The following is a 24023-nucleotide window of genomic DNA, read 5'->3' on the forward strand; positions in this document are numbered from 1 at the left end:
TTGAATTTTTTCCATCTCTATTTTACTATTTATTTCAATGGCTAATTAGACATACTTCCTTTTTTTTTACTTTGGATCAACAAAGGCACCAACTATCCTTTGGTGCAATAGATGATCCTCCAGCCATGTGCCTAGAGGCACCACTTGAACTACCAACTTTTGCATAAATTATTTCTTCCAACTTACCTACTTGCTCTATGTCCAATTACATTCCTCCATGTCCAATTAAAGGTTTCAAAAAATACATTTCTAAAAATATTTCTGAAATATATTTTCGGATTAAATTTAATTATAAAATTGGAACATGAGTTCAAAAACGAATGAATTTCCGAATTTTGAGAAGCATTTTTGAATTTTTATAAAATGTTAATCCACCAGGTAGGGAGGGATAAAAAATCTCATATTTAACCTCACTTATCAAGTATACTGGAGATTTCTTATCTCATCTATGTAGGAAAATAATACCCTATAAAAATTAGTATAAAAATAAAATTGTGAGTTCGTAATGAATTATAAATTATAAAACTAGGACGTTTACAGCCTTGAATTTTGGCTTTAAATAAAATGCCATGCACTAGCAGCCCTACCCTCTGTTTCTAGAAAGTTGCGAGGGTTTCATCTAAAAACGGGAAAGGATATGGCAAGCAAACTAACAAGCCTAAGAGCAAAACTGTTACTCCAAGAGCAACATACTTGTCATCAGGTTCGCTTATTTCATCAGATAGAGGAGCAATTGGACCTCTTTGCAAGAAGAATATAACAACTACCCAGTAGAATGCTACATCATTAAGTAGTGATGACAGTCCAAGCAACACAATTGAAAATCCTGTCAAGCGAATTGAAGCCTGTGAAATTGACTTTTCTTGTTAGAATCTTTGCATAAAATGGAACTAAAAGTGCATTTATTTAGTATAATGCTAACTTGTTAAATGTGCTGTGATACCTTTCTTCCCCATAAGGCAAAAGATATTCTTCCTCCATCAAGCTCTCCAGCAGGAATACTGTTGATGGCATTGATAAGGAGTCCTGCCCAAGCCCAAATCACAAGAGGGTTCACAGAAATTGGAGTTCCTTCCTTGAGAAGGTTGCCAAGAAGCAGTTTTGCTAAAACAGTAAATAAAAAAGTCACCACATATTGGTTTTCTAAATTAATGAAGCAGCAAATAAAATGATTTTGCTAATATAAATTAATATGATTTTTATGATGAAACCACCAATGAAGGCAAGCTTAAATTTATATCTAAATTTGTGCATGCTTGTGAGAAGGGTATAGCTTACCAATGCCACCAGCAAGAAATGACTCGTGAAACACAGAAGCATCAACAACAACACCAATACCGTCGCTTGGGGGTATAACAAAACCTACAAGCAGAAGCACAAGACCAACTGTAAATCCAGCTATTGGTCCAGCAGCTGCAATCTTGAGTAAATCTTGGCGATTAGATACTATGCTTCTTATCCTTGTAATTGAACCAAAAGAGCCTATCTGCCACCAAATTAGGCATCAAAATGCTGTTATAGTAACATGTCAGAATTAGTACATAACACCCAAAAAAAATTGGCCAATACACAATACAAGAATTGTAAGTGTTAAGAGTCTCACATTGGACAATATATGGCCTGAACATGTGTTTATAAATGGGGGCAGTCCTTACTCTACCAATCGGTTTTGTAGGGTTGAGTTAGACCCAATCACACATTCTTAACATGGTATCAGAGCCTCGCTTAAGATCCGGTGGACCACCCACCATTTATTTCCAAATTAGTTAGCGTGAAAGAAAAAAAGGTTAATTCCATCCCTTATGTACCCATATAGTCGTGCAATTCATAAGCTAAGATTTGAGTTTGATGGAAAGCAACACAAGCAATTCCCAGATGACAATAAAGAAGCACCAATGTGAATTGCTTCTCAGTTGGCATGCATTAACGTAGATAAACTTTGAATAGTTTACATGATACATGCTATATATGGAAAGCATGAGGTACTTGATTTATATTATGTCAGTTAATTGAAGAAATAAAATATATTTATAGAAAAACACGCACACTCACACAGTTGGTATTAGAAGATTGATATTTCTATCATACAACCTGCCAGCTAGGAATAAAGTACGGGACCCCGAGCTTAACTCCAGTGTTTTGGGCAACTAGAAAGTGAGCAAGTTCATGCACCCCCAGAATAAGTGCAGTAACAAGGGCTCCAGGTAGACCATCCTTTAACAAGTTCAGATTGTCATAAGTTGATCTGGAATATCAATAATAATAATATGGTGAAACATCAAAATGCATCTATGATATGAAACAATATTAGTCAACCAGAGTAAAGACGGGTTGTAAGATTTATTCCCAAGAAAGGTGGAACATAATTCATTATTAATAGCTAAAGCATCTATTTAGAACATCCTATTAAATAAACATATAGCCTAGAAGATCAATATTTGTGTGCTCGAATAAGGTATTTGTGCGGACTGTAAAATGTTATTTGAAGGATTGAGAGCATGAAGATAGATCAGTATAGAAAACAAAATTTCTAGACAAAGTTTTGTGGGGCACTACACTTCATCTAAGAGATAATGGAGTACGGAGTGACAAGATAAGGTATGAGAAAAATACTCACAGTAGATTGGATTGCAAATCTGGAACATTGCGAAGCAGCAAGGTAAACAATGTGACCAGTCCAAAAGATCCAGCAGCAAACCACTCAGGTACAGCTAAAAAGATAAGAAGTAGCATAAGTACAATCATGAGCATTATTACTATTTTTAAAAATAAAAAGAACACCATGATGTACAATTTTGAAGGAGTTAAATAATTACCAGTTGTTTCTGGTTGTAAGGTAGTTCTTGGCACAACAACGGCCACCGGCTTATCATCCTCGGGATTGACTAGAAGGAAAAGTCTATATTCATCTCCAAATTTATCCTACAACAAAATTTATGCAGAAGTCTAGATCAGATGTTATTTTAACATGGAATGAGTCACGAATTTACTTACAAACGAAACAGAAATATGACATACTTGCAATCTCTTTGATATTTTATCATAACTTTTAGAAGCTTGCCCTCGCAGGTTTCCCTTGAACAACACTCCACCCTAGCAGAAAAAGCAGGACCCGATCATCATGCAACTAGACTTTTGTGCATGTGCAAAAAGAAATAGAGGAAACATAGGCACACACCTCGTAAGGATCTTGGCTTGTCACAAAAAAAGTATCAAAGCCAAACACTTGATTTTTAAAGATTTCAATTGTTTCCTTGGGAATTTTTATTACATCACCCAGTTGTTGAGGCTGTTTGGGAAATATAAAGGACAGACAGAAACACATAAGAGGAAGGACAAAAAAAAGGAGAATCAGAATGCCTCTAACAGAGTAGGAAACACTGAACATAAAATAAAATAATCACCTTCACACCTGGCAGAGGTGATCCACTGGCAACTTCTATGTTATCCATATTCTGTTTTGATCACAAGCCCAAAGAACAATAGATCAGAAAACTTGGACACAGTGCTCCTTACTCTAAAGGATGCAATTTCCTCTTTCTTTTATAGTTTTTCTGTCCGTGATGGAAAAGATTGTAATTTTGGGAAATGATGATTAGCAAATGAGATTATCATTATCAGTTAGCCTATCAATCTAATGACTTAAATACCAAGTTGTAAGCAACAACTACCTTTAAGGATTTAGTTTAGACAAATAACAAAGACATGGACTAATTATCTAGTTTACCTGCTCTTTCGATTGATTATTGTCACAAAAGTGATAAGTGCAAATCGACAAAATAGAAATACACTTAATTGAAACTCAAAAGGGGAAAACCCTTCTTTCATGCATTATGAGAAAAGAAAATATAGGAAAAATCACACACACCAAGGAAGGGAGCCCGTGCAAAACACCCTACAAGAAAGTGATAGAGCACAAGAATTTATGTGGATCAACACTTCTTACTCCACATCCTTGCAAACACTAACAAAATACTCATTTCAACTAAGTTTACAAGTCCAATACAATATTCGAAAATCACTCCATGATGTGTACCGCCTCAAAAACTTGTGTACCCCACTCAAGAATTACAAGAAATAAGAAACAGGTTTTTTGAAAACTAGGTATCCGGTCCAAAGACCGACTAATCTGAGAATCAATCCACCATCCACTAGTGGGGAACCCAATTGTAGTCAAAGTCAAGCTCTATATGGACTACATCAACACAGGAATTGTTGGTGACTCGGAATTCAAACTTGAGACCTACGCAGGAGCACACTCCTGGGTTCCAAACCTTCACCTCCAGGCCAACCCCCGAGAGTAGACACTCCTAATAAATGATCCCTCATATATGCTCATTTCTCTCGAAATTAGATTATTTACTCATACATGCGGCATTATTTACTTTTCACACTTTCAAAACCTTTGAAAATTTTGAACTTTCAAAGATGGATGAGAGTCGGAATCATTTACATTAATTTATGTTTGTCAATTTGAACAGTCAAAATAATTACTCCAAAAACATAGAAATTATTATGCATTGGAATCCCTCACTTGAGTTTATGTTTTTGAAATTTCAATTGGTTTTCATAACAATTTGTCCCTCAATTAAAATTTCCAATCTTTTAGATCATCAGAAAATTTTACCTTATTTATTACTGCTTTCCCTTAAAAAAAGTTTTCCTTCTAAATATTCTTCTTTTTATTTCAGTCCCTCATAGGACCAAACTTCTCCCAATGTACTATACACCTTGCAAATCAACTTTGAACCATCAAACTTGTACACATGTGATTTCATCTCTCCAAAGAGATGATGCTGGCATCAGCAACCTCACATTTTGGAACATATGAACTGCAGCATTCTAGAGCTTTAGTTTCACATTCCAGATGACTTCGACATGCATTTTGTTACTATTTCCTAACTTGAAATTGCCAAACACTGCATTAGTCTTTAGGTGTCAAATATTCTTGATCTCAGCAAACGTGTATTGGGGAAGTAAAACCCATATCACCCATTCTGATTTAGCAATCACCTATGTTGATACCAAGTACATGTCATCATCGTTAATCGTTCCAACCGCATTTCTTTGAGAGTTGTTGTCTGTTAGTCGGGCCAATAGACAATGCCCAATATAATCTATTTACATGTATTAAATAAAACACAGATTAAAATTTACTTCCACTCAGTTGTTTTTATGTTGGTTTAGGTTTTTAGGCTCTCTAATTTCCAGAGGATTGGTCATTTGTAGCAGTTACTGTGTTGTGTGCAGCAGTTTATGTTTCCTGCCAACCATATAACTGTTTCTGCAGGGAGTATTCCACACACTGTTAATAATAATCATCAGTATTCATCTCAATATCCTCTATCTAATACTTGCCCAGACAGCAAGCACAACAGTGGTAATAATACTTATCAATATTCATCCATACCTCCTATCTAACACTTACCCAGACAGCAAAGAACTAACATTGTCACCCTTCATCATCTCTCTTAACTTCTTCAGGTCATCCTTTGTTTGTGTACACCTAGCTTGTACATGGTCTGTTTCCCACAATAACAACATTCTACATCACTTGTATCACACTACGAACGAGATTTTGACTTTGATCTTATTCTTAACCAACCTTGTCTCATTCACTGACTCCTCCATCACACAAGCTGCTCCACAGTTAATATATGATCTTCATCGTTAATATTCTCATTTATAATCCTTCTCCAATTGGCTCGTAATATTTCCACACATCATTCAACTTTAACGTGTTCTCCCTACAATGAATGGATAAACTAGAGGTATGTAAGATCTTGATTGTTAAGCCAGCAACAATAATGTATGTTCTTCATCATCAGAGATGTTCTTATCTATATTCAGTAGTTGGTCTACTCTGTTTCATTGATTGTACTAATGTAGTCACAGAGATTTCCATTCGCCTCCATTTACATTTGGTATAACTCCATCTTCAAAGATAAACGCCCTTGAGCTTCTCTCATAGTTCCTTTGGAATTATATCCTTCAACAGTGTATTTGATCAAGGGAGGTAGAGCTAAATGAATCTTATGCATGATCTTCTATTGGATTCTGCCAAATAAATTGTGTTCATGGTAGTTGGCTTTTCCACCTCTAAAGTCTGATTAAGACATTTTTCCAACTCAAATGCATGTCTTTTAAGTCATTACTTTGATGCCTCTATTAATTATGGAAACACACGCAAAACACCCACAGAGTAAGTGCAGATCGCACAAATTTTACTTGATTCAGCACCTATTTATTGTGTCCATGGAAACGTTGCAGCAAACTATTCAATACCTCAAATAAGATTACAACTTTACAAGCTCTATAGAAACTTGAAATCACTCACTAGAATTGTTTTTCCCATGGGTAATTGTGCTTTAGGAAGAGCTTCAATAAGGTAGGTATTAAAGAAAAGAAACACATGAAACAATAATAAGCAAATTTTGTCAACATAGCTATTTCTTGCCGAATTGAATATAAATAAGTCAAGCATTACCTGTGTATCATTTTGTTCTCACATAGCTATTTCTTGCCGAATTGAATATAAATAAGTCATTACCTGTGTATCATTTTGTTCTGTATTTCCATCACTAAACTTGTTTAGCTGTTCTCCATCTATAGGCGGGGGCTTAATTTGCTCAACAGAATCCTCCAAAGATTGTGTTTCTTCATTTTTATGTTCTTCTTTATCCTAGGTAAGTTTCAAAATTGTATTGTCAAAGAAAAAGTATGGAAAAATAAAGGTTAGCGTAGAGCTAACAACCATTCTTGCAACAATGTATGAATGAGATGGGGTGCATGTAAAAGAATATACATGTGTTCAATGATAGCGATCACACTAAAAATATATTGCTATTTCGTTTTGCTGAACACCCACATCCTATATAACAAGTTCTTCCTTCTTAAACCCCATTTGGTGATAAGCAAGTGATTCAATTAACAAATCTGAGTTTCTCACACTACTTTTCTCTTTTAACCGTTGTAAACCTCCTCCCCTTTATGTCGGTTTTCTTCTCCCATTACATCATCTAGCACTCCTCTCACTTTCTTTCTCTTCCCTTCTTATCTCTTTCTTTCCTACATTACTCACCTCCCCTCACCATCCAATTTGATATTATCATTATTCCTTAACTTATACTCCCTTCACATCATCATTTGGGACCTGGGACCTATAATTCTCCAAATGCTAAAAGCATTTTCATCAAATGTGTTGTATCACACGAAAATCCAAAATCCAAATGATTCTTGTACAAATAAAGAAAATGGATGTGATTAACCACAATTTCCAAATGTTCAACTACACGTAGATTTGAACAACACCTGAAAAATTGTGTTTAGCCACATACAAATTCATCGTCATTCAGTGTCGCCTTTTAAATAAGTCTGGATCTCATCACAAAAGCTAGCTCAAACGATGTCCAAGTAAACTTATACATCCAACAGCCAAAAAAGCTGAAAAATGCAGCACTCCAATCCAACTTTAATGTCAACAGCTCCTATATCTATTAGTCTACTAAAAGTAACTAACCATTTATTCAAAGTGTATTAATCACTCAATAACGAATCCAATCATCTAAGCTAACATGCAATAAAATTTGAACAATCATTACAAGCTTCAATTTGAATCTAAATAATCCTTCCTTACTTAGTGTATAAAACTTCAACAATGGATACAAAAACAGATAAAGTCACAAAGTGAAAGTACCTCCTGGTTGTCACCGTCTGACTCAGTAACACTACAAGCAATCCTTCTTCTTCTTCCGGTAAGACTCAATTTTCCGGAGCTCCAACGTGCATGGCGAAAACCGTTGGAACGATGAAATCGAAGATTGAACTGAAAGCAGGAAGTGCAGTGCGAGAGAGGAACGACGAGGCTCCCGCGAAAGGTAGAAGGTGATGGTAGTGAGAGAATCATGGTTTCGTTGGGAGAAAAAATGAGTCTAGGTTGAATGAAACCCTAATGCCATTAAAATGAGTGAGGATGGAGAAAATGGCAGAGAACTGAAGAAGTAGCGATAGGAAGGGAGCGACGCGAGGCAAGGAGAACCAATTATCCGCTTTTTTTTTTGGTTAATTAAAATAAAATACCCGCGCAAAGATATTTATTATTTTCCTATGTTTTTCTAGGATTGATGGAAAGTGAAGAAGTTCTGAGGCCAATAAGAATCTGACACTTGGATTGAGAACTAGATAGATTTGGATTTGCTTTTTATTAATCTAGAAACTAGTAAAATTCACGTGTTACTTAGCTATTCTGTCTAATTGATGTACTGAACATCCCAATTTTTTATTGATCATATCTAATTTTTTAGTTGTGAACTTTTATTATAGATCATAAATATTCAAATATTCGTAAATATACACTAATAATATGCACCATATGATGCATTGATCCAAGTATTAACTTTAAAAACAATGGAAATATAGTTCAATTTAATTATTAATGTACTAATTTTAAACTTGAAAAGGCAAGATGTTAGTTCTTATATTTTGTTTAGTTATGATTTCTAACATTAAAAATGTTAAAAGAAAACATTTTACACATCTCAAAATATTTATGTCAACAAAATAAATTTGGGACTTCAACGTTAGGTTCCATCGTTGCCGCAATAAGTTTATAATTTATTTTTCCATCCCATAATTGTATGAAGAAATATATGATAGTAGTTCCAATTTTCAAAATGCACAATCTATAAGTAGGTGATTTTTCAAAGCTGCAAAACTTGACTATTTGAAAAAATAAAGCATAAACAAACATTCATTGAAAAATTTGATCAAAATAAAACATGTCAATCATCAAAGATGTCCATTTAAACAACAAATAAGCAAGTGTAGCTCATTAAAATATTACTCCAAAGCCAAATTCACATTCTTTGAAGAAGAAATAAGCAAGGGTAGTTTATTTATTTTTTGAAGTTAAATAATCACATGTAACAAAAAGTTATAGTTTTGTTAAAAAAAACAGTTTATAATCATGAAACATCAAACAGCTTGAAAGGAATAATATTTGACAATTTAAAAGAAATAATCATTGAACATATTGATGTTGGAAATCCCTTAAAATCTATGGAGAATTTCAATCAATCTTGATAAACAAGATTGTTATTACTCACACAATAGCAATGAAAAGAGAAGAACAATGAAGAAAGAAAGAGTGTAAAGAATGACGAAAGAGAAGAGTAATAAAATTCTGCAAAGTTTCTCTCTGCCCACAAACTGTGGAAAACTTCTTATTCAGTTTGCAACTGCAAAATACTGTGAATTACAAATGTTATGAATACTCTATTCACTTCATTACAAAAATAAGGGTTAATCCCTCTATTTATAGATTTAGGTTAACTTGGATCTCAATCCAAAGTCCAAAACTATAAAAGCCCAAAATAGCTAACACTACTAAAATAGGCCTAAGTTGAAATCTTGTGTGAAGCAACATGCTTCGACACTTCGACACACTAACACAACTTAACACACTAGGTGGTTCGACACTTTCTTATTCCTGTCGGGTAACATGCTTCAACACAAGGAATTACAATTCAATACACCACCTAATTCATTGTGTCTAAGCTATCTACATTCATCATAGCTCTTAGTCTTCTGATCACTTCGACTTGCACTCCCTTCGTCATGATGTCTGCAGTCTGATTCTCAGCTTTACAGTGTTCCACATTCATCTTCCCATCTTATATCTGCTCTCGAGGATAATGGAACCTCATTTCGATGTGCTTGCTTCGACCATGTGTTATCGGATTCTTCGTCAGATTGATAGCTGACATGTTGTCGATCTTCATGGTAATTGCTCCATGACTCTTCGTTGTTATCTCTTCGACCAGATTCACCATCCATGTTGCTTGACATGCACAAAGAAAAACAACTATGTATTATGCTTCACACGACGATAATGCCACTACTGGCTCCTTTCTCGAACTCCAAGCAACTGGTGCATCACCTAGCATAAACACATAGCCAGCTGTGGATTTTCGATCCTCAGTATCACTACACCAACTTGAGTCGGTGTATCCCACTAATTTGCATTATTTTCCTTCATCGACTGCAGGAAATAAAATGTCATAGTCGAGAGTTCCTTTCAGATACCTTAGTATCCTCTTCGTCGCTGCTAGAAGTGATACCTTTGGCTTCTGCATAAATCTACTTACCATACCTACACGGTATGCTAAGTCAGGCCTTGTGTGACAAAGGTATCGAAGTGACCCAATAAGTCTTCTATATTGGGTTGGGTCGACATCATCTTCATCTTAATCTTTCGATAGTTGTAATATGGGCTCAGCTGGAGTCGAAGTTAGGTTGCAATCTTGCATCTCAAATCTCTTTAGTATTTCGCCTGCATACCTTCTTTGATGCATCATCAAACCTCTACCACTCTTGTAGAATTCGATGCCAAGGAAATATGAAATGTCACCCAGATCTGACATTTTGAATTCCTTGTTGAGATCACCTTTGAAGTCTTTGATCTCCTTCTTGCAGCTACCTGTTATCGACAGGTCATCGATATAGAGGCATAATATAAGCAATTCACTCTTGCTTCTTCTTACATATACTCCAAGTTCAGATTTGCACTTCACAAATTCCTTCTCCCTCTGAAATCCATTTATCTTCTTATTCCAAGCTCTCGGAGCTTGTTTAAGTCTGTATATGGCTTTATGCAGCCTGTACACCTTTCTTTCTTCGCCTTGTTTCACAAATCCAACTGGTTGTGCAACATAAACTTCTTCTTATAAGGGGTCATTCAGGAATGTACATTTTACATTCATCTGGCACATCTGCCAGTTATTTATGTCTGCTAGACCAACAACCAACCTGATTGTTTCGATCCTAGCAACAGGTGCAAAAACTTCATCGAAGTTGATTCCTTCTTTCTGAAGAAATCCTTTCGCCACAAGTCTCGCCTTGTGTTGAGTCACTTCTCCTCTGGGATTCAACTTCACCTTGTATACCCACTTCACATCAATTTCCTTCTTATATTAGGGCAATTCGACAAGTGACCAAGTGTTGTTGACTTTGATTGACTTCAGCTCTTCGTCCGTTGCTTTCATCCACTTTGAATCTTTCAATGCCTCAGCCGCATTGACAGGTTCAACATCTGCGTAGAAAGCATAATGTACCAACTCACCTTCTTCATTGACTACATCATCTAATCTAATCACACATTCTTGAAACCTTGCAGGCATGTGTCTTGTTCTTTGAGGTCTGCTTGGGCCTGCGTCACCTCTGACTTCTTCCTGTCGAACTTCTCTTTCGACTTCACTAGATGGTTCATCATAAAAGATTCTCACTGAATCTTTCTTGACATTCGCAGTCCAATCCCACTCCTTAAGCTCATCTATAATCATGTCCCTGCTAATCACCACTTGCTTATTCACTGGGTCGAACAACTTGTATCCTCCAGTCGAATGATATCCTATCAGGATCCTCTGATTCGACTTGTCATCAAGTTTTCTTCTCAACTGATCTGGCACATGTCTATGTGTTATAGATCCAAACACCTTCAGATGACTCAAGTTGGGCTTGACACAAACCAACATTCTTCTGGCTGATTCCTTCTAGCTTATTCGTCGGACATCTGTTCAGGATATATGTCGCAGTCGACACAGCTTCTCCCCATGATTCTTTGGGTAGATGCTTGCCTTTCAACATACTTCTAACCATATTCATAATGGTTCTATTCTTCCTTTATGTGACTCCATTCTGTTGTGGAGTGTAGGGTGACACCACCTCATGCACAATCCCTTCTTTCACACATAATGCATCGAAAACTTTCGACACATATTCTCCACCACCACCAATCCTCAAAATCTTGATCTTTCGATCGCTCTGTCTTTCGACCATAGATTTAAACTTGGCAAATACCTCGATCACTTCACTTTTCTTCTTGATCAGGTAAGACCACAGTTTTCGACTGAAATCATCTATGAATGTAACAAAGTATTTGTTACCTCCAATCGAATCCACCTAGAGAGGACCACATACATCCGAGTATATGACGTAAAGAATTTCCTTCAACCTGTTTCCTGCATCCTTACTAAAGTTGTTCTTATGATGCTTCGCTTGCACGCATTCTTCACACACTTCATTTGGAATGTCGATTTCTGGTAATCCTGAAACCATATTTTTTTCTCTTCAAATCTCTGATGTCTTTGAAATTGAGATGGCCAAGTCTATAATGTTATATCCATTCATCTATGATGGTTGTTGTTGCAAGGCACTTATGCTCCATCATATTTAGTTTAATCTTGAAGATTCTATTCTGATACATTGAAGCCTTCAAGGTCAACCTTCCATTTAAGTCGAGAACTCTCACCATCTTGTCTTCGATCAACACCTTGTAGTTCTTTTCGACTAACTTCCTTATGTTAAGCAAATTGCTCTTCATGCCTGGTATGTACAACACGTTTGAAATTACTGACCTCTTGCCATCTTTCCTCATAATCAGAACATCACCAACACCTTCAGCTGCTAAAGTGTTGTCATTTGCAAATTTCATCATGTTCTTCATTGATGGCTTTATGTCGACAAACCAATCTTTCCTTCCAGACATGTGTGATAAGCATCATGAGTCCAAGTATAACTGGTCTTTGAATCTCTCTTCATCTCTTGTTGTAACCATCAACAACGTCTCTTCCTCTTCATGTTTCGACAACTTTGTATAAGTTTCTTGATTCTTCTGCTTTTTTGCACAACCACTAGAATAGTGACCATACCTTTGACAATTGTAACACTGAATGTGACTCTTGTATGACTTTTGACCATTACCTCTTCCTCTACCTGCAACACCACCTCTTTGGTTACCTTGGTTCCAGGGTTTTCTCTAATTCAACCAGTTTCCTTCCTGCTGATTTCGACCAGTTAAATTATGTAACCTTATTTGCCTTTGTTTCTATTCCAGCTTCCTTTGCCTTTCCTTTCATTTGATGATTGAGCCTACAAATCCACATCGCTCTTCGACTTTCCTGCAGCTCTTTCAGCCATTCTTTATTCATGAGATTCAAGCGTCCATTGAAGCTCTTCCTTTGTCAGTTTTGACAAATCTTTCGATTCTTCTATGGCTACTACCACGTGGTCGAACTTTGGAGCCAACGACCTCAAGATATTTCCAACAACAAATCTTGATGTCAACATTTCTCCACATACCTTGATTTGATTCACCGGTTTCGTAACCTTGGTGAAGAAATCAGTTATGCTTTCATTGCCTTCCATCTGAAGCAATTCATACGTCCTTTTGTGAGTTTGTAACCTCACCTCTTTCACCTTTTCTGCGTCTCCAAACGATTTATCTAGAATTTCCCATGCTTCTTTCACTGACTCTACATTACTAATGTTGGTTTTATGTGTTGCCATCAATTTTGGTAAAACCTAGAGTGTTCACAAGTTGTCACAAGTGTTGTCTTGACATAAGATAACAGGGTCCTGCAGGGTGTTTAAAATGTGGGTGTACAGGATTTTGCTGAGATGTCAGACCCGATGTCAAGACATCTGTATACAGAACATTCAGTCTGAATGTTATGTATTATGTGATTGCGCTTTCTATGCTAATCTCTGTGTGATTGATGTGATGATTGAACGCGTCATTCAATCAGTAATTAAAACCAGATTGACTTATTTTCTAACAAGATATAATCAACTGTCATGAGAAGATATGAATGGAGAATAGTTTTAGGGTTTTATGTTGTCCAAGCCCAGCCAAACGCTTCTATATAAAGGGCATGGAATACCTGGTTTTAACACACAAGAAATAACGAACGAAATATTGAGAGAGAATAAGGGTTTTAGTCTTGTGTGGTCGTATGTATTGTGAGCCATTTATTCATCCATAGATGATTGAATTGGACTGACTTTTGAGTTGTAATTTGTCCACTCTAAGCTTTGAAGCAAGAGTGTGCGTTTACTTGGTTGAAGCTTTTAAGCAAGATCAAGTATGTGTTATTGAAGAGTGTCTTCTTTCATTATAATATTTGTTTTTACATCACTGCTGTGATTGAGGGGGGTGAGTAGGATCTCATATCTAAGAGTTCTTAGATAGAAGTCACACTGGTAGAGATTAGGTGAAAAGACTGTAACTTGAAGTTATTTACTGAGAGTCTTTGAACTATATCTATTTAGTGGATTTCCTTCCTGGCTTGGTAGCCCCCAGACGTAGGTGAGTTTGCACCAAACTGGGTTAACAATTGCTTGTGTCACTTGTATTACTGTTCTTTATCTTTTATCCTGTTTATATTGTTCAGATATTAGTGTCGTGACATTACCTTCGACATCTCATATCTGATACCAGAATTATAATTGGTATCAGAGCAGGCATCTTGCTCTGGTTCTGGGTGAGATCTAGGGACGTTACTTTCTGGTACTATGGATAGAGACGGAGGATGTGTTCACTGTAACACCCCGATAAAAATAAGATAATTATTTAATTTAAGTTAATATTATATTTATTAATTTAATTAAATAATTGGAATTATTAGAATATTATTGGGATTATTATTATTGGATTATTATTATTATTATTGGAATAAAAGTTGGAATCAGTAAAAAGGTCCCATTTGGTAAAGAAAGGGTTTTCACGTGAAAAACAGAGAAGCGGCTGAAAAGAGGAAAAGGGCAAAGAGACAGAGCAAGAGGAAGAAGGTTGGAGAAGAGAAAAGCTTGAAGCTTAAAGATTCGCCGGATTAACTCAGGTAAGGGGGGTTTATCATCGTTTTATGGGTATTATGGGATAACATGTAATGGGTAGTGATAAACCGTTGATTTACCTCTGATTAGAATGATGTATGCTGAAATTGTGAAATAATGGATGAACGAAAATTGGATTATAATTGAAGGAAATTCGTAAGGATTAGATGGAATAATGTTAGAAAGTGTGAAATTGAATAGGGTATGATTCGTGTTAGATGATATGAACGAATACTGTGAAAAATTGGACTGTGAGAGATTGGATCTGAGAAATTTCGTAGCAGAGAAAACCATAGCAGATCTGGAAAAGTTGGTTTCTGGCCATACGCGTATGGCACTAGGCAATACGCGTATGGGATGGCCTGGAGGGGAGAAAACTGGCGCTGATACGCGCCATACGCGTGTAGTACGCGTAGCATGTGAGTGGTACGCGTATGGGGTGAGGCCATACGCGTATGGATGAGGAAGATGATATTTTGAACGTAGTTTTGCCTCTGGTGGTACGCGTATGGGGAAGTGATACGCGTAGCATACGCGTATGAGACAGGTGATACGCGTATGGGATTGGCTGAGAAATGGGCCATACGCGTATGGGACTAGGCAATACGCGTATGGGCAGATTTGTGATTTTTCTGGGCTGTTGTTGTGCAGTTTTTGGTTGTTCAGCTGAGTTATGAAATTTAGCTGATGTATGATGTAGTAGGGATCATTTCCCGTTGTTTTGAGCAGTGTAGGTATTAGTAGAGTGTGCTAATACTGTGATTATTAATTGGCATGACATGATATGATTTTGTGATAATATGCTGATGACGTATGATTGTATGCATAATGCTGTGAATGTATGTATTATGTGGAATGGACTGTTTTATGGCTTAGAGTGTGAGCATATGTCCATTGTGGATTATTGTTGATGATTTTGCATTGCTAGGTGATTTAGCATGCATATTGTGGCCTTTATGGTGGTAGCTAATTCCCATGGTGAGGAATTAGTGAGTTAGTCATTATGGACTGTTGTTGATGTTTGCATGCTAGGTGAATTAGCGTGCATAGCATGGCCCTTGGGGTGGTAGCTAATTCCCATGGTGAGGAATTAGTGAGTGAGTCACTAGGTCTCAAATGAGTGGGACTAGTGGGCTTGGTAGCCGTACCTGGATTTGGTCGGTGAGGTTGAACTATATGTTCACGAATAGTCGGTACCGCATGCATGGAGTCTCATTGCATAATATATGTATGGCGTATGATATGAATGGATGTATTCCAATATTATACGTGTGTTTGTGTTGATATTGAGTATGAGTATGAATTGCATTGATATTGAATATGATATTTGAGTTGATGTGCCGTTACTGAATGTGTGATGTGATTAGGGTGATTAATGTGTTAAATTACTTAACATGACATGATATTTTATAATGCTTATTATATCGATTGAGGAACTCACCCTTACAACTATTTTTCAGGTAACGAGCAGTGATTGAGTAGAAGCTAGTGCTTGGAGTCTAGTGTAGTCTCCTAGTGGGTCATGCTCTGATAGATGTAACATCGGGACGGGATGTTTTACCTTGTCGAATAATTTTACATGTAATGTGTTACATGTTTTGCATGATTGCTTTGATTTCTATCCGCTGCGTATTGTGCAAATGCCTTATGTTGTGAATTAATAAAAGAGCATGACAGTTATTTGGTGAATGGTGTGAAATGATTGTGTGACACCCTTAATTGCATAATTACTCTGATTGATATATTGCTGTTTTAAATTAAATATTTGGGGTATTTTAGAAGGGTGTTACATTAGTGGTATCAGAGCATAGTCGGTCGAGTCGAGTCGTAATTATTCTGTTTCCCCTGTACGGGATAGGTGTTGTGTAACCCTATCAGTACTTATTGTTTTAGCTTGTTGGGTTTTCAGAATAGAGATGGCTGGAAGAGGTAGAGACGATGCTAGGATTGCTGAGGCTCTGGGTATGCTAGCTGGAGTACTTGGAGGAAATCTGAATGTTGTGGGAATGGGAGCTGCTCGTCAACTGAGTGAGTTCCAGAAGAATAATCCTCCAATGTTCAAGGGAGCATACGATCCAGATGGCGCTCAGAAGTGGTTGAAGGAAATCGAGAGAATCTTCCGAGTGACTGAGTATGCCGATAACCAGAAGGTCAGGTTCGGTACGCATATGCTGTCAGAGGAAGCAGATGATTGGTGGGTTGCTACCCGCACTGAGTTGGAATCTGCTGGGAATGCTGAGATCACTTGGGCTGTGTTCAGAGAGAGATTCCTGAGGAAGTACTTTCCGGAGGATGTCAGAGGAAAGAAAGAGATAGAGTTCTTAGAACTGAAGCAGGGCAATCGGTCTGTTACTGAGTATGCTGCTAAGTTCACAGAGCTGTCGAAGTACTACACTCCCTATGATGAGGCTACTGGGGAATTTTCAAAATGTGTGAAGTTTGAGAACGGGTTACGTCCCGAGATCAAGCAGGCTATTGGGTATCAGCGGATTAGAGTGTTTTCTGATTTGGTTGACTGTTGCAGGATTTTTGAACAGGATACCAAGGCTAGAGCAGAGAGCTATCAGCAAAGGGTTGATAGGAAAGGCAAGAATCAGAATGATCGTGGGAAACCGTATGCAGCTGGCAAAGGTTTCCAGAGACAGAGTGGGATGAGGAGACCTAGTGGGGGAGACTCCAGTGCCCCTGCTAAGTGTTTCAGATGTGGTCAGGCTGGACATCGTGTCCATGAGTGTACCAGTGCTGAGAGGAAGTGTTTTAAGTGTGGCAAAGGTGGTCACTTGGCTGCAGAGTGCCGGTTGAAGGATGTGACTTGTTTCAACTGTGGAGAGGTGGGTCATATCAGTCCACAGTGTCCTAAGCCGAAGAAAGAGAACCAGTCGGGAGGCAAGGTCTTTGCTTTATCGGGTTCTGAGACTTCTGCAGATGATCGTTTGATCCGAGGTACGTGTTATATTAATGGCTTTCCTCTTGTAGCTATTATTGACACGGGTGCGACTCATTCCTTTATATCTGTGGATTGTGCTGTGAAACTTAAGTTAGAGATATCTGAGATGCATGGAAGTATGGTGATTGATACTCCTGCGAAGGGTTCAGTGACTACTACTTCAGTTTGTTTAAACTGTCCTTTGAGTATTTTTGGTAGAGACTTTGGGATGGACCTAGTGTGTCTTCCACTAGTGCAGATTGATGTTATCCTGGGTATGAAGTGGTTGGTGTTTAATCGAGTTTATATCAACTGTTTTGATAAGACTGTGATCTTTCCTGAGATTGAGGAAGGAAAGGATTTGTTTCTATCAGCGAGGCAGGTGAATGAGGCAGTAGCAGATGGGGCAGAGTTGTTTATGCTGTTAGCGACTTTGGAGGCTAAAGATAAACTGGTGATTTGCGATCTAGCCGTGGTGTGTGATTTTCCTGATGTGTTTCCTGAAGAAGTGAATGAATTACCGCCAGAGCGTGAAGTTGAGTTCTCGATTGATTTGGTACCTGGTACTAGGCCGATATCGATGGCTCCGTACCGTATGTCTGCTGTTGAGTTAACTGAATTGAAAAGTCAGATAGAAGATCTGTTGGATAAGAAATTTATTCGTCCGAGTGTGTCACCGTGGGGTGCACCAGTGTTATTGGTTAAGAAGAAAGAAGGTACTATGAGGTTGTGTGTGGACTACAGGCAACTGAATAAAGTGACGATCAAGAATCGGTATCCTTTGCCGAGGATTGATGATTTGATGGATCAGTTGGTTGGTGCGAGTGTGTTCAGCAAAATAGATTTGAGATCGGGGTACCATCAGATACGTGTGAAAACTGAGGATATTCAGAAGACTGCTTTCAGAACAAGGTATGGACATTATGAGTATTCTGTAATGCCTTTTGGTGTGACTAATGCGCCTGGAGTATTTATGGAGTATATGAATAGGATTTTCCATCCCTACCTAGACAAGTTTGTCGTGGTGTTTATTGACGACATTTTGGTGTATTCGAAATCTGAAGAAGAGCATGCTGAGCATTGAGAATGGTTTTAGAAGTTCTACGAGAAAAGAAGTTATTTGCTAAACTATCCAAGTGTGAATTTTGGTTAGAAGAGGTTAGTTTTCTTGGTCATGTGATTTCAAGAGGTGGTGTTGCTGTTGATCCTTCTAAGATAGAAGCGGTATCTAAGTGGGAAGTTCCGAAGTCAGTTTCTGAGATAAGGAGTTTTCTTGGACTTGCAGGTTATTATAGGAAGTTCATTGAGGGATTTTCTAAGTTGGCGTTACCGTTGACGATGTTGACTAGAAAGGGGCAAGCATTTGTTTGGGACTCAAAATGTGAAGAAGGTTTCCAAGAGTTAAAGAGAAGGTTAACTACTGCTCCTATTCTGATATTACCGAGTCCGTCAGAACTATTTGAGGTTTACTGTGATGCTTCATTGTTGGGTTTGGGTGGTGTGTTAATGCAGAATAAGCAGGTTGTAGCTTATGCTTCGAGACAACTGAAGGTTCATGAGAGGAACTATCCGACACACGATTTAGAGTTGGCAGCTGTGGTATTTGTTCTGAAGTTATGGAGGCATTACTTGTACGGGTCAAGATTTGAGGTTTTCAGTGACCATAAAAGTTTAAAGTATTTGTTTGATCAGAAAGAGCTGAATATGAGACAGAGGAGATGGTTAGAGTTTCTGAAGGATTATGACTTTGGTTTGAATTACCATCCGGGTAAAGCAAACGTAGTGGCTGATGCATTGAGCCGGAAATCATTGCATATGTCTATGTTAATGGTTAAGGAATTGGATTTAATTGAGCAGTTTAGAGACTTGAGTTTGGTGTGTGAGAGTACTCACAATAGTGTTAAATTGGGAATGTTGAAGTTAACGAGTGGTATTTTGGATGAGATTAGAGAGGGTCAGAAATCCGATGTGCTTTTGGTTGATAAGTTGACTCTAGTGAATCAAGGTCAAGGTGGTGAATTCGGAGTTGATGAAAATGGTGTTTTGAGATTTGGTAATCGGGTGTGTATTCCGGATGTTACCGAACTTAAGAAGAGTATTCTTGAGGAAGGACATCGTAGTGGCTTGAGTATTCATCCTGGGGCTACGAAGATGTATCATGATTTGAAAAAGTTATTTTGGTGGCCGGGAATGAAAAGAGAAATTGCGAGTTTTGTTTATTCTTGTTTGACTTGTCAGAAGTCAAAGATTGAGCATCAGAAGCCGTCTGGGCTAATGCAACCGTTAGCTATTCCAGAGTGGAAGTGGGACAGTATCAGTATGGATTTTGTTTCGGGTTTACCGAGGACAATTAAGAATTTTGAAGCTATTTGGGTGATTGTTGACAGATTGACAAAATCGGCTCATTTCATTCCGATCTGAATGGATTATCCGTTAGAGAGATTAGTCGAGTTGTATATTGAGAAGATTGTAAGTTTGCATGGTATTCCGTCGAGTATTGTTTCGGACAGAGATCCTAGATTTACATCGAAGTTCTGGGAAGGTTTGCAGAGGGCTTTGGGAACTAAGCTGAGATTGAGTTCTGCATATCATCCGCAGACTGATGGTCAGACTGAGAGGACGATTCAGTCACTGGAGGATCTTTTGAGGGCTTGTGTTTTAGAAAAGGGAGGTGCTTGGGATTGTTATTTACCTTTGATTGAGTTCACCTACAACAATAGTTTTCATTCGAGCATTGGTATGGCACCGTTTGAAGCTTTGTATGGTAGGAGATGTCGGACACCTTTATGTTGGTATGAGTCCGGTGAGAGTGTTGTGGTTGGACCGGAGATTGTTCAACAAACTACGGAAAAGATTAAGATGATTCAGGAGAAGATGAGAATTGCTCAGAGTCGTCAGAAGAGTTATCACGACAAGAGAAGGAAGTCACTTGAGTTTCAAGAGGGAGATCATGTGTTTCTTCGTGTTACTCCGATAACTGGGGTTGGTCGAGCTTTGAAGTCGAAGAAGTTGACACCTCGATTTATTGGTCCTTATCAGATTTTGGAGAGGATAGGGGAGGTAGCCTATCGTATCGCTTTACCGCCGTCACTTGCGAATTTGCATGAGGTTTTTCATGTGTCTCAGTTGAGGAGGTACATTCCTGATCCGTCGCATGTAGTCCAAGTAGATGATGTACAGGTGAGAGATAACCTGACTGTTGAAACATCACCTATAAGGATCGAGGATCGAGAGTTGAAGCAGTTGCGGGGTAAAGAGATTGCTTTGGTAAAGGTAGCTTGGGGAGGACCAGCAGGTGGCAATGTGACTTGGGAACTTGAGAGTCAGATGAAGGAGTCTTATCCAGAGTTATTCGCTTGAGGTATGTTTTCGAGGACGAAAACTCTTTTAGTGGGGGAGAGTTGTAACACCCCGATAAAAATAAGATAATTATTTAATTTAAGTTAATATTATATTTATTAATTTAATTAAATAATTGGAATTATTGGAATATTATTGGGATTATTATTATTATTGGAATAAAAGTTGGAATCAGTAAAAAGGTCCCATTTGGTAAAGAAAGGGTTTTCACGTGAAAAACAGAGAAGCGGCTGAAAAGAGGAAAAGGGCAAAGAGACAGAGCAAGAGGAAGAAGGTTAGAGAAGAGAAAAGCTTGAAGCTTAAAGATTCGCCGGATTAACTCAGGTAAGGGGGGTTTATCATCGTTTTATGGGTATTATGGGATAACATGTAATGGGTAGTGATAAACCGTTGATTTACCTCTGATTAGAATGATGTATGCTGAAATTGTGAAATAATGGATGAACGAAAATTGGATTATAATTGAAGGAAATTCGTAAGGATTAGATGGAATAATGTTAGAAAGTGTGAAATTGAATAGGGTATGATTCGTGTTAGATGATATGAACGAATACTGTGAAAAATTGGACTGTGAGAGATTGGATCTGAGAAATTTCGTAGCAGAGAAAACCATAGCAGATCTGGAAAAGTTGGTTTCTGGCCATACGCGTATGGCACTAGGCAATACGCGTATGGGATGGCCTGGAGGGGAGAAAACTGGCGCTGATACGCGCCATACGCGTGTAGTACGCGTAGCATGTGAGTGGTACGCGTATGGGGTGAGGCCATACGCGTATGGATGAGGAAGATGATATTTTGAACGTAGTTTTGCCTCTGGTGGTACGCGTATGGGGAAGTGATACGCGTAGCATACGCGTATGAGACAGGTGATACGCGTATGGGATTGGCTGAGAAATGGGCCATACGCGTATGGGACTAGGCAATACGCGTATGGGCAGATTTGTGATTTTTCTGGGCTGTTGTTGTGCAGTTTTTGGTTGTTCAGCTGAGTTATGAAATTTAGCTGATGTATGATGTAGTAGGGATCATTTCCCGTTGTTTTGAGCAGTGTAGGTATTAGTAGAGTGTGCTAATACTGTGATTATTAATTGGCATGACATGATATGATTTTGTGATAATATGCTGATGACGTATGATTGTATGCATAATGCTGTGAATGTATGTATTATGTGGAATGGACTGTTTTATGGCTTAGAGTGTGAGCATATGTCCATTGTGGATTATTGTTGATGATTTTGCATTGCTAGGTGATTTAGCATGCATATTGTGGCCTTTATGGTGGTAGCTAATTCCCATGGTGAGGAATTAGTGAGTTAGTCATTATGGACTGTTGTTGATGTTTGCATGCTAGGTGAATTAGCGTGCATAGCATGGCCCTTGGGGTGGTAGCTAATTCCCATGGTGAGGAATTAGTGAGTGAGTCACTAGGTCTCAAATGAGTGGGACTAGTGGGCTTGGTAGCCGTACCTGGATTTGGTCGGTGAGGTTGAACTATATGTTCACGAATAGTCGGTACCGCATGCATGGAGTCTCATTGCATAATATATGTATGGCGTATGATATGAATGGATGTATTCCAATATTATACGTGTGTTTGTGTTGATATTGAGTATGAGTATGAATTGCATTGATATTGAATATGATATTTGAGTTGATGTGCCGTTACTGAATGTGTGATGTGATTAGGGTGATTAATGTGTTAAATTACTTAACATGACATGATATTTTATAATGCTTATTATATCGATTGAGGAACTCACCCTTACAACTATTTTTCAGGTAACGAGCAGTGATTGAGTAGAAGCTAGTGCTTGGAGTCTAGTGTAGTCTCCTAGTGGGTCATGCTCTGATAGATGTAACATCGGGACGGGATGTTTTACCTTGTCGAATAATTTTACATGTAATGTGTTACATGTTTTGCATGATTGCTTTGATTTCTATCCGCTGCGTATTGTGCAAATGCCTTATGTTGTGAATTAATAAAAGAGCATGACAGTTATTTGGTGAATGGTGTGAAATGATTGTGTGACACCCTTAATTGCATAATTACTCTGATTGATATATTGCTGTTTTAAATTAAATATTTGGGGTATTTTAGAAGGGTGTTACATTCACAGACCACCAATTCTGGATGGATCTAACTATGACTACTGGAAACCTCGAATGGTAGCCTTCCTGAAATCTTTGGATAATAAAGCTTGGAAGGTTGTTCTAACAGGCTGGGAATATCCAATTATTACTAAGGAAGGAGAAGTTACAACTGATAAGAAGGCTGGGGAACAATGGACCAAGGAGGAGGATGAACTAGCCCTTGGAAACTCTAAAACATTAAATGATATATTCAATGGGGTTGATAAGAACATCTTCAGACTGGTGAACAAATGTGAGGTGGCTAAAGATGCTTGGAATATTCTCAAAACCACTCATGAAGGCACCTCTAGAGTGAAGATGTCTAGATTGTAGCTGCTCACTACCAAGTTTGAAAATTTGAGGATGAAAGAAGATGAAAATATTCATGACTTTCATATGAATATCCTTGAAATTGCTAATGCCTCAGGAGTCCTGGGTGAGAAGATGTCAGATGAAAAACTAGTTAGGAAAATACTCAGGTCACTTCCTAAGAGATTTGCCATGAAAGTGACAGCCATAGAAGAATCTCAAGACATTTGCAATATGAGAGTGGATGAGCTAATTGGATCCCTCCAAACATTTGAGTTGGGAATGTGTGATGGATCTGAAAAGAAAGTCAAAAGCATAGTCTTCATGTCAAACACTGAAGAGAAAGAGGAAGAAAGTGGTCAAGATACTGATGAAGATCTGGCAAATGATGTAGCATTACTGGGGAGACAGTTCAACAAACTTTTGAAAAAGATGGATGTAAGGTCTAAGTCTAATGTCAAGAACATCTCATCTGACATCAGTAGGTCCAATAATGCTGGAAGAAGAACAAGATCTGATGAAAAGTCCAAAGAAGGAAAAGGAGTCCAGTGCCATGAATGTGATGGGTATGAACACATTAGAGCTGAATGTGGGACCTACCTCAAGAAACAGAAGAAGAGTTTTGCTG

General features: G+C 38.0%; 1 protein-coding gene across 1 annotated transcript; it reads right to left on the reverse strand.

Annotated features, from left to right (window-relative positions):
* Positions 1-481: 481 nt before the first annotated feature.
* Positions 482-8080, reverse strand: LOC127118182 (probable zinc metalloprotease EGY2, chloroplastic). Its single transcript, XM_051048336.1, has 11 exons — positions 7697-8080; positions 6551-6682; positions 3405-3455; positions 3179-3289; positions 3019-3093; positions 2817-2922; positions 2618-2711; positions 2092-2245; positions 1279-1486; positions 944-1104; positions 482-845 (listed from the first exon to the last, which is right to left on the reverse strand). Exons 1-11 carry the CDS (start codon positions 7904-7906, stop codon positions 597-599), a joined length of 1551 nt encoding a protein of 516 aa, XP_050904293.1. The 5' UTR covers positions 7907-8080; the 3' UTR covers positions 482-596.
* Between the last annotated feature and the right edge of the window lie 15943 nt (positions 8081-24023).

The sequence above is a fragment of the Lathyrus oleraceus genome, chromosome 2, assembly GCF_024323335.1.
Source record: "Lathyrus oleraceus cultivar Zhongwan6 chromosome 2, CAAS_Psat_ZW6_1.0, whole genome shotgun sequence".
NCBI classification, from domain to species: Eukaryota; Viridiplantae; Streptophyta; class Magnoliopsida; order Fabales; family Fabaceae; genus Lathyrus; species Lathyrus oleraceus.